General features: G+C 44.0%; 1 protein-coding gene across 3 annotated transcripts in view; it reads left to right on the top strand.

The window, feature by feature from the left end:
- LOC115203040 (AT-rich interactive domain-containing protein 3B) overlaps window positions 1-6,325 on the top strand; it is a 62,364-nt gene extending 56,039 nt beyond the window's left edge. Inside the window, exons 7-10 of one of the 3 annotated variants that reach the window (XM_029767337.1) lie at window positions 1,106-1,378; window positions 2,018-2,059; window positions 2,156-2,248; window positions 2,338-6,325. In XM_029767337.1, the coding sequence (XP_029623197.1) occupies window positions 1,106-1,378; window positions 2,018-2,059; window positions 2,156-2,248; window positions 2,338-2,522 (593 nt within the window). In that variant the 3' untranslated portion in view covers window positions 2,523-6,325. The remainder of the gene's footprint in view (window positions 1-1,105; window positions 1,379-2,017; window positions 2,060-2,155; window positions 2,249-2,337) is intronic. The other 2 variants (XM_029767338.1, XM_029767339.1) reach the window with 2 other exon arrangements.
- Window positions 6,326-12,264: the final 5,939 nt, after the last annotated feature.

Below are 12,264 nucleotides of genomic sequence, written 5' to 3' on the forward strand. Positions count from 1 at the left end.
GAGCGCAATAAGTGGAATGGTATCAAATACATCAAACACATGGTTTCCACCACCCGAGTGGCGCAGCGGTCTAAGGCACTGCATTGCAGTGCGTCACTACAGACCTGGGTTCGATCCCAGGCTGTGTTACAGCCGGCAGTGACTGGGAGACCCGTGAGCCGGCACGCTATTGGCCTCGAGTCGTCCGGGTTAGGGGAGGGTTTGGCCGGCCGGGATGTCCTCGTCCCATCGCGCTCTAGCGACTCCTTGTGGCGGGCCGGTTGCTTGAACACTAACTACGGTCGCCAGTTGTACAGTGTTTCCTCCGACATATTGGTGCGCCTGGCTTCCAGGTCAAGCGAGCAAGGTGTCAAGAAGCAGTGCAGCTTGGCAGGGTTGTGTTTCGGAGGACGCACGGCTCTCGACCTTCGCCTCTCCCGAGTCCGTACGGGAGTTGCAGCGATGGGACCAGACTGTAGCTACAATTGGATAGAACGATATTGGGGAGAAAAAGGGCTAGAAGTACAAAACATGTGGTTTCCATGTGTTTGATGCCATTCCATTAATTCTAGCCATTATTATGAGCCGTCCTCCCCTCAACAGCCTCCACTGTTCTCCAGTGTGTATTGTACTATAGATTGTGTGATGGTCAATGTGCTATGCACTCCCTTTGTGATCAAAGCTTCTGAGTGTGACTGAGGGTTTGACCCTGGGCTGTTCACTGTCTCTTAACCATTTACTACTGATTAATAACATGTTTCCCACAGACAGCAGGACACTTTACGGCCAGCCTGGATTACAGCTGTCTGTCCTCATCAATAGGATCTGGCTTGATCACTACCATTACCTGTTTTTCTTATCTGATGTTGCCTTTGATGTTATTGGAATGCTACTCAGTTACAGAAAATACTGTATAATGGCCCACATAATTGCTGTTTTTTTTCTTTCTCTAAAAGAGGTAGTTATTGTTTCAACAGATCTCCCTCCCTTTCTTTGGCCTCATTTTACTACGTTAAATTGTCATTTCATCAAATTTTTTCTTCATATTTTACAATACTGAAATTTATCTCATTTTTGTTTCCATGAAAGTGACATATTCTACCTCTCCTACCCTGCCTCTCTTTAGAAGAGATCACCCCCTCCTTGATGGCAGCGGCTCGTGGTTCCTCCATGTCCCTGGCGCTGGGGCAGCAGCAGGTGGCAGGGCTGGCACGGGCTGCCACTCTGGAGCAGCTGAGGGAGAAGCTGGAGACTGGCGAGGGCCCTGAGAGGAAGATGGCACGCCTGGCAGAGGAGCAGCAGCAGCGTCTGATGCAGCAGGCCTTCCAACACAACCTGCTTGCCATGGCCTCCCAGGTCCCCATGAACCTGCGCCTGGGCAACAGCACCACCGCTAGAGGTACGTGCCCAGGCTGACTCCCCCTGGGCACTCTATACAGTTACATATTATAGTCAGTTTGTATCCGACACATGCAGTACATTAGTAATCATTTTCTCAATGAAACGCATACATTTAAGCTCACTAGTGATGTACACTGAAGCTCCCTCGATGCCTGACTCTCTGAGCACCATGAAACAACGCACAGCCTACACCAGATTCCCTCCGCTCTCCCGTGAGATAGAGGAGGATGACATTTAGAAGCCATTCTAAAGGCAACGCAGCGGTCACTGCACAACAGAGATAAAGGCTTTCAGCCCACTCTGCTAGCTGACTCACTGACCTGTGTCTCTTCAGCTCAGCCTCTGGCTGTTTGTATATACGTCATAACACATGCTTTGTTTGGTGCCTTAATGTTATCACATGCTGGTTATTCCCCATGTCTCTCTCTCTCTCTCTCTCTCTCTCTCTCTCTCTCTCTCTCTCTCTCTCTCACACAGTAGAGGTTCAGCCTGTATGGGTGTTGAATGTGTGTGTGAGAGTACAACAATCAACGTATTATGACTGCTACACAAGAAAAGCTTTGAGAGGCGAAGTGCAGAATATTTTCCTGGGTTTTCCTGGGGTCACTGTGACATGATTGTGTTTCTCTCTCCTCAGTGGGTTATGCAGATGTATGCTGCAAGACACCCACAAGGAAATGTTCGTGACACCCAATTCTCACACACTGCATGCTATTGTACAGTACCGGATTCTGCTTTCTGCCCACAGTGGTTTACACTTCCTCTTTCTTTCCAGATGAGAAGCAGCAGGACATGGCTCTGAGCATCTCCACCAATGGATCTGCTAGCATCAGTGTGTCTGTGGAGGTCAACGGCACACTCTATTCAGGTGTGTGTGCGCGTGCGTGTAAGAAATAAACTGATTTGGTTGTGTTGTTTATCTTGCAGTAATATTCTGTTTGTCCTTCTGTCCTGTAGGAACCCTGTTTGCGCAGAAGTCAGGCGCACCAGGGACTAGCGTGTCCACTGCGGCAACAGTGCCCCCTGCTGGAACCAGCGCTGGGTTTGGGTTCGCCACCTCTGCCCACAGCCACAGTCCCAGCTCCTCCTCTTCTTCCAAGGGGCCTTGCTCAGCCGAGCCCTCCACCAGTGGCTCTCCTTAGCTCAGGCCGCCCTACCACCCACTCTCCAGGCTTTTCCTCAACACCGAGGCCTAGCATGAATACAGTACATTGATAAATCGATAAGAAAAAAAGAAACTGGTGCACAACAAATACCTCATCGCTCCTGTCAACCTTGGCTACCCATTTATGAATACACAATTCACACACCCAATTACATCTCAAGAGAACATGAACACACACACACATACCTATGCATTTTACACACATGTACACATACACACATGCATTTCAGACACCCAGCACACAGACACTCTTATCCCAAACACATGCTAAACACAATCAAAGAGCTCAGCCAAAACCCACTGACAGGTGTTCACAACTGAACTTGAAGAGTTTTATTTTGTTTGTTTGTTGGCTTTTTGTTTTTTTGATTTTAGTTTTTTCGAATTAATATTATTATTATTATTATTAATACTATTTTTTTAGTTATCTTTTTACATACCTCAAATCAAGTAACCTGCAGTGGTATCTTTACCTCAGGAGCTGTAGTATACTTCACCTGAATTAACTTTATTTTTGTATCCTTTTTGATCTTGTTGAAATCAGGGGAATTTCTGGGAATTTCACAACGGAACCTCACTCACCTCAGCACACCTCCTACGCATTCATACAGTAATCCTATCACAACGCTCGAGTTGCCATGACGACGGGCCGTAGCCTTTTTACTTCTGAGTGCACTACTTTATTGCTCCTACAGATCGCCATGTAATACCTCATATACAGTAGTCACTCCCACAATCAATACCAGGGAGTCGCCCACTCATTCAGCCTATTTGGAATGATGTACTTAATCTTCAATCTAACTCAAGAAACTGATGGGCAATGTGTCTAAAGGGCTTTGAGGATCAGAATTAGCTTTAGATATTTTTTTCACACATGGTATGAGGTTGTAAGAACTGACTGATCCTCCAATTTGTTTAGGACTAGCAAGCCCCAAGCTCACCACCCTCATCTATCTAATAATCAGAAAGGTAGTGAAGGTGTTCTAGTCCCTGCTCTGGGATCAGTGTGTGTCCCTAGTTCAATTCAACAGAGAGGAGAGACAAATCATCCATCAATGGTTTTCCTCCAACACTGGCAGACCAGACCTGAAGTGTTTTAACCACACACCTCTTCAAACCTCATATTCACCTCTCCATGTGGGAGAGGGCCCTTTCTCAGGAAGCATAGTGAAGTCTCTTATTATGGACTCGCTTTGTCATTTAAAAAAGGATTCCACCGAAAGAATGCGCAAGTCTAACAGACTGTCTTCAAAGAATACCTCAGACTCTCTAGAAGGAGACGTACACTACATACCTCATTGCTGCAAAGCCAGCGTGACTTGACCTTGTGGTTTGAGTCCCTGCGACGAGCAACGGTCCACAGGAGTGGACCCCTCCGGAATGCTGGACTACATACGTAGACTTGACTACTGGGTTTTCTTGGGGACACATTATTATACCAAGCTGAACAGGGATGGGCTTGCTCTCCCCCGGTTTTCTCTGTATTTGTTTGGTTTACTTCATACTGCGTTTTATGAGATGAAATCTATTTAAGAGTATTGCTCTGCATGTGTACAATCAGGTGGCCAGTATTTTACACCGCAATCCTCTGCTATGTTTTTAGCCTCTGGCTGTTGCACAGCTGAATACCAAAGACTAGCCCTGTCCCCTGCCCAGGCTGTTATGGGCTAGCTGCTGTGGGTTAGCTGAATAGGCTAGCTGAATAGGCTAGCTGAACCACTAGGTAGGATACAGTGGAGTAAAGAATGGGTTCCATGCTAGCCCCTCTTCTATAGTCCCTGCTGTTAAAGTTGTCAGCTCTGGTCATGTTGCTTTCCTTAGCTTCTTAATCAGACCTTTGCCTACCTGTGATTGAGTCTTGGGCCCGGTATGGTTCTGCCTGGCATGGCACCCATCGCCTGACATACCAGGGATATACCTCAGTGAGTTATGCTGCAGTGAACAGTGCATGACACACAAGGCCCTTTGGCATGACCTCTACATTGAATAAGACAGAAAGGGTAGCTGTTTTGACAGCTGGTTTCTCTGTCTAAATTCAAAGTCCAGGCCTCCCAAATTTCTCCGACACATCCACAGTTACAGTATTTCCATTCTCAAACTGTTCAAGTAATTACTCTGCATTTTTAATAGAACATGATTTGAATGAAATGAATTTCTAGCATTATCTGTGAGGCATTTAACTGTTTCTAAACCTTTCACCCCTGATCTCCTGTAATCTCTGAGGTGTGCAGCCTTGTTGCTTTTAGTAAGCTGTGTTTTAGCTGTTATTTGTTGTCTTTTGTGGACTTTTTGCGGTGCAGACCACAGGCCAGGATTACAGGACCACCACAACATATATACAATGACTAAAGAGACACCTGCAATCCCTCGTGATGAAATATTATGTCCACATTTAATAAAGGTGAAAGATGTAGTTGCTGCCTTAAAATCAGCTGTGAGAGAACAGTGAACCTTTCAGGAGCTCTCTGCTAGGAATGACTGTTTTATCTTCAAGCTTAATCCTTTGAAGAGTAAACTATTTCCATTATCTTTATGAATTCAATCAGACATTAAGGTATTCATCAATCATGTTATTGGTTTCAAAACCAAGGTATGCTATTTATTTGTGTCGATTTATTTTCTTCTGATGGACCGAGTTAGCTGGATCACTTAGGTGGTGTCACTAAAACCCTTTTTCGTTTCTCTCGTTGTTTTAGGAACGGACATTTCTGTTTTTTCAAATCAGTCTAGTCAATGACTGTCTGCCAGTGTATCCTTACAGCCTTTGCATGAGAGAGGGAGCGTGTGTATGAGTGTGAGAGCATGTTCAGAATATGCTAGAGGAGGGTGTGTAACAACCATGTAATGCCATGTAGGAGACTGCAGGTGGTGCTGTCCTCTAAGACCTCACCATGACAAGGGTGGGCAACAAGTTAGAACCACATTTACTGGGAATTCAGTTTACAGCTCAGGCTTATGTGGGTTACAATTGTTGGTGTGTGTGTGTGTGTGTGTGTGTGTGTGTGTGTGTGTGTGTGTGTGTGTGTGTGTGTGTGTGTGTGTGTGTGTGTGTGTGTGTGTGTGTGTGTGTGTGTGTGTGTGTGTGTGTGTGTGTGTGTGAGAGAGAGCTCTTGAAGACCCCCTACCTCTTACCTCAGGGCATTGGGCTGCAGTCATTGTTGCATTTGATATTGAAGTTATGCAATTGGCATGTATACTGAGGGACACATCCAAATGCAAATCTTGGATGACCCAAAAGCTATCTACTGACTTGCTAAATGTTATTTTAGACTGGTTCGGTTTTTGTCGCTTTTTGATTTTTGTCATCAGTTACAGGCAAGGTCACATCACTCAAGAAACTGTGAAGTTGAAAGTCTGCAGAACCTTGTCCCTGGATGGTTTGGATTTTATTAGATTTTTAATTATTTAAATCTAACCTGATCTGTGTAATACAAGTGCATATGCAAGTGGTTATTGAATACCTCATTAATCAATTCTGTTGTTTTTGGCTTGTACAATGCTCCGTATATAAATCTGTGAGGTTTGTGCATATTTTTGTACTGTTATTATTATTATTATTATTATGGACATGATAATGATATTATAGTTTTCTCTTTTGATTAAAACAAAATTGGGACAACGTAAATGCTTGTAAAACTGGTTTGTGCTGATTGTATTTAAAAGAGGAGCACTTTTCCAAAGTCATTTTGTCATTCAGTTTTGTTCACATTAGTAATATAAAGATATGGTTCTCAGGGCTTTAAACGTGTATGTCATGATAAAGTTTTACTTTATATCTTATCTGTGTGTGGTTTTTGTGAAGAGTGGCTTGAATTTCCTTCCACTTTCCAGTTGGTCAGCGCATGCTCGCAGTACACGTCCTGGTAATCCGTCTGGCCCTGTGGCCTTGTGAATGTTGATCTGTTTAAAGGCCTTACTCACATCGGCTGCGGAGAGTGTGATCACACAGTCTTCTGGAACAGCTGGTACTCATGCATGTTTGTGTTATTTTCCTCGAAGCGAGCATAGAAGTAGTTTAGCTCGTCTGGTAGGCTCGTGTCACTCAGCAGCTCTCGGCTGTGCTTCCCTTTGTAGGTTGTAATGGTTTCTAAGTCCTGCCACATTCCACGAGCGTCAGAGTAGGTCTTAGATTCAATCTTAGTCCTGTATTGACGCTTTGCCTGTTTGATGGTTCGTCGGAGGGCATAGCGGGATTTCTTATAAGCTTCCGGGTTAGAGTCCCGCTCCTTGAAAGAGGCAGCTCTAGCCTTTAGCTCAATGCGGATGTTGCCTGTAATCCATGGCTTCTGGTTGGGGTATGTATGTACTGTGCTATTGGCTGTGTGAGAGATGGTAAAATTCCTAAGAAATCTCCACGTGTCATTACGAAAAGAAACTGGAAGCGGTTTGATATTCAAGGTTTTTTACATGATGTATCTAGCATTGAATGGAATTAATCCCTGATGTTGAACTAGCCTTTTCTTACTTCCACAACGCATTCCAGGATGTATGCAATAGGCATGCCCCTTTAAAAAAATTCAGGATTAAGGGCAGAGAGAACCCTTGGTTTACTAAGGAATTTGCAAAAATCATAAGGGAATGAAATGCTATGTGGGCTAAAGCAAGAGGGACTGGTTTGGCAGATGATTGGATGGCTTTTAAACGTCTTTGAAATATGGGTGTGGCTATGATCCGTAAATTGAAAGCAGACCACTACCTGAAATCTACTTCACATAATTTAAATAATCCATCCAAATTCTGGCAAGTAGTGAAAGGTTTGGAGTGCAAAAAAGATACACAGCTTTCCAAACAATTCTTGGTAGACACACAGATTATAACTGAGAGAACCTCCATTCTGAAAGCCTTGAATCAGCAGTTTTTAGATGCAGGCAGTTTATTTGAAAAGGTCAAAGGTATAATTGAGCCCCCTATGAATTTACCTGACACCCCTGTGCACTCCTTCACCAGCCTTGAAAGAAATTGATGGAAAAAAATCCCTTGGCCCTGATGAACTAGACCCCCGCTTCCTGCACCTAGCTGCAGACATCATTGCTCCCCCCTTAACATGTATTTTTAACCTCACGCTTGATGTTAAGGAAATCCCCAAGTTATGGAAATGTGCTTTTGTACTGCCTCCTGAAAGGTGGAGACCCTTCGCTACTGGACAACTATCGACTCATATCAAAATTGTCTGTACTGTCTAAGGTACTGGAGTCCTTAGTTAGTAGGCAGCTAAAGGCCTACTTCCAAGAAAACAACATCTTAAATGGAATGCAATCAGGTTTTAGGTCTGGACACAGCACTGTTTCAGCAACATTGAAGGTTTTAAATGACATCCACTGTGCTCTTGATAAGAAGTTACATTGTGTGTCTGTCTTCATTGATTTGTCGAAGGCTTTTGATACCGTGGATCATGCTGTGTTAGTGCAAAGGTTAAAATGTTGTGGAGTTACTGGTCATGCTCTAGATTGGTTTATAAATTACCTATCAAATCATACACAATGTGTAATGGCGGATGGTTGTAAATCTGAGTCCATAGACGTGTGCTCAGGTGTTCCGCAAGGTTCTATTTTGGGCCCACTGTTGTTCATTTTGTATATCAACAACATTGGGGATCTTATTGAAACAGCAGATGTTCATTTTTATGCAAATGATACTCTTCTTTATTCAAGTGGTAAGAGTGTCTGCTAAATGACTTAAATGTAAATGTAAATGTTTATCTTTAGCTTTTGAAAATGCCCAAAGAGCATTTAACATCATACCACATAATCTGTATGATTTAAAGCTGGTTCTAAATTAGTGTAAAACAAAATGCATGGTATTTTCAAATGTCAGGCATGTTACTAATCATGTCATTGCTACATTGGCTGGACATACTAGAGTAAGTTAAAGTGTACAAATATTTGGGTGTATGGTTTGATGATATACTGAGCTTCCCTATGCATGTAGAGAACTTGATAAGGAAGCTCAAGTTGAGAATAGGTTTTTATTACCGGCATAAGGCTTGTTCTTCTTTTGAGGCCAGGAAGGAGCTGGTACGATGTACATTACTGACGGTTTTAGATTTTAGTGATGTTATATACACTGCTCAAAAAAATTAAGGGAACATTAAACAACACAATGTAACTCCAAGTCAATCACACTTCTGTGAAATCAAACTGTCCACTTAGGAAGCAACACTGATTGACAACAAATTTCACATGCTGTTGTGCAAATGGAATAGACAACAGGTGGAAATTATAGGCAATTAGCAAGACACCCCCAATAAAGGAGTGGTTCTGCAGGTGGGGACCACAGACCACTTCTCAGTTCCTATGCTTCCTGGCTGATGTTTTGGTCCCTTTTGAATGCTGGCGGTGCTTTCACTCTAGTGGTAGCATGAGACGGAGTCTACAACCCACACAAGTGGCTCAGGTATTGCAGCTCATCCAGGATGGCACATCAATGCGAGCTGTGGCAAGAAGGTTTGCTGTGTCTGTCAGCGTAGTGTCCAGAGCATGGAGGCGCTACCAGGAGACAGGCCAGTACATCAGGAGACGTGGAGGAGGCCGTAGGAGGGCAACAACCCAGCAGCAGGACCGCTACCTCCGCCTTTGTGCAAGGAGGAGCAGGAGAAGCACTGCCAGAGCCCTGCAAAATGACCTCCAGCAGGCCACAAATGTGCATGTGTCTGCTCAAATGGTCAGAAACAGACTCCATGAGGGTGGTATGAGGGCCCGACGTCCACAGGTGGGGGTTGTGCTTACAGCCCAACACCGTGCAGGACGTTTGGCATTTGCCAGAGAACACCAAGATTGGCAAATTCGCCACTGGCGCCCTGTGCTCTTCACAGATGAAAGCAGGTTCACACTGAGCACATGTGACAGACGTGACAGAGTCTGGAGACGCCGTGGAGAACGTTCTGCTGCCTGCAACATCCTCCAGCATGACCGGTTTGGCGGTGGGTCAGTCATGGTGTGGGGTGGCATTTCTTTGGGGGGCCGCACAGCCCTCCATGTGCTCGCCAGAGGTAGCCTGACTGCCATTAGGTACCGAGATGAGATCCTCAGACCCCTTGTGAGACCATATGCTGGTGCGGTTGGCCCTGGGTTCCTCCTAATGCAAGACAATGCTAGACCTCATATGGCTGGAGTGTGTCAGCAGTTCCTGCAAGAGGAAGGCATTGATGCTATGGACTGGCCCACCCGTTCCCCAGACCTGAATCCAATTGAGCACATCTGGGACATCCTGTCTCGCTCCATCCACCAACGCCACGTTGCACCACAGACTGTCCTGGAGTTGGCGGATACTTTAGTCCAGGTCTGGGAGGAGATCCCTCAGGAGACCATCCGCCACCTCATCAGGAGCATGCCCAGGCGTTGTAGGGAGGTCATACAGGCACGTGGAGGCCACACACACTACTGAGCCTCATTTTGACTTGTTTTAAGGACATTACATCAAAGTTGGATCAGCCTGTAGTGTGGTTTTCCACTTTAATTTTGAGTGTGACTCCAAATCCAGACCTCCATGGGTTGATAAATTGGATTTCCATTGATTATTTTTGTGTGATTTTGTTGTCAGCACATTCAACTATGTAAAGAAAAAAGTATTTAATAAGATTATTTCTTTCATTCAGATCTAGGATGTGTTGTTTAAGTGTTCCCTTTATTTTTTTGAGCAGTATATATATGCAGGCCTCAACCACTACCCTGAGAGCACTTGATTCAGTGTATCATGCAGCCCTCAGGTTCATTACAGATCAATAACATCTAGCACATCATTGTGATCTCTACAGCGCTGTTGGCTGGTCGTCATTGACCTTGCGTGGGCTTAAACACTGGTATACACTGATTTATAAGGCCATATTGCGTAAAATGCCATTTTATCTCTGTTATTTTTTAGTCAGGTTGGTAAATAAATATAAATTACGGTCCTATTATCATTTGCCTCTAACAGTACCAAAAAGTAGAACAGGTCATGGTAGAAATAGTTTTAGTTACTTAGCACCGTGGTCCTGGAATTCTCTCCTGAACATTTAAAAATTTGATGATCTAGTTTCTTTGGTGGAGTTTAAACACTTGATGGATGTATATATCATAGAAGAGTGTAATTGTCTTTAGGACAGCTGTTTTTAGTAAATTCTTTCGTATTTTTTACGTTAAATGTTTTTGTTGTACTGTATGTGTGTTTATGGTTGTGTTTAATATTGTGTTAGTGTATGTAAGTTGTTTTGTCTGAAACGTTGTTCCCCCTGCTGCTATTGGACCAGGGCTCTCTTGGAAAATAGATATTATCTCAATGAGAAAAACCAATATAAATAAAGGTTTAACATTTTTTTTTTTAAATGTACAGTCACTGTGTGGACGACATCATCGATGCACTTATTGATGAAGCCAATGACTGATGTGGTGTACTTCTCAATGACATTGGAGGAATCCCGGAACATATTCCAGTCTGTCCTAGCAAAACAGTCCTGTAGCTTAGCATCTGCTTCATCTGACTACCTTTTTATTGATCTAGTCACTGGTGCTTCCTGCTTACATTTTTCAGGAGGATATAATTATTGTCAGATTTGCCAAATGGAGGGCGAGGGAAAGCTTTGTATGCGAGTCTGTGTGTGGAGTAAAGGGGGTTTAGAGCTTTTTTTTCCCTCTGGTTGCACATTTAACATTCTGATAGAAATTTAGTAGAACAGATTTAAGTTTCCCTACATTAATGTCCCCGGCTACTAGGAGCGCCGCCACTGGGTGAGCGTTTTCTTGTTTGCTTATGATGGAATACAGCTCATTCAATGCTGTCTTATTGCCAGCCTCTGACTGTGGTGGTATGTAAACAGCTATGAAAAATCCAGATAACTCTCTATATAGATAGTGTGGTCTACAGCTTATCATGAGATACTCTACCTTAGGCGAGCAATAGCTCGAGACTTCCTTAGATATCTTGCACCAGCTGTTATTTACAAAAATACATAGTCCGCCGCCCCTTGTTTTACCAGATGCTGCTGTTCTATCCTGCCTGTGCTGCGTATAACCAGCCGGCTTATGTTGATAGTGTCGTTGTTCAGCCACGACTCCGTGAAGCATAAGATATTACAGTTTTGAATGTCCCTTTGGTAGTTTAATCTTCCGTGTAGGTCATCTATTTTATTCTCCAAAGATTGCAAGTTTGCTAGCAGAATGGAAGGACTTGGGGGTTTATTCGATCGCCTACAAATTCTCAGAAGGCAGCCCGCCCTCAGGCCCCTTTTTCCCCGCCTCCTCTTCACGCAAATCATGGGGATCTTGGCCTGTTCCCGAGAAAGCCATTTAACACGATTTTCATTGGCACATGAATATTACAGGACTTGGAGCCATGTCTCAGCAGCTGCACCATAGAGATTAGAGTGGGAACGTGGCTCAGGTGCAGGAATGAGGCATGAAAATAGTTGATAACATTTCGTCACAGTTTTTAAAAAGTTCATGATTACAAACCGCTTCCCCCGCTTCCTCTTCATATGACAGCTTTCACACGGTCTTTATGGGAAGTTGAGGCCTATTTTGCTACAGTGGCCTAAGCCTCCTGTTACTCAAGCATGGATTAGGCATGCTAATAAGGGGCTCTCACAATGAGAGGTGTGGTATTTTTTCACAATGTAGGTTTTGGAAATGATTCAGCATGCAAAAGCCGCCCACCTCCAGAAGAGCTGACATTCCATTGTGTGGGCTTCCTGTTAGCTACCCACACCTCCCGACCACTCACTTTTCACTCATTGACTCATGTTC

Source organism: Salmo trutta, chromosome 12, assembly GCF_901001165.1.
Source record: "Salmo trutta chromosome 12, fSalTru1.1, whole genome shotgun sequence".
In the NCBI taxonomy this organism is placed as follows: domain Eukaryota; kingdom Metazoa; phylum Chordata; class Actinopteri; order Salmoniformes; family Salmonidae; genus Salmo; species Salmo trutta.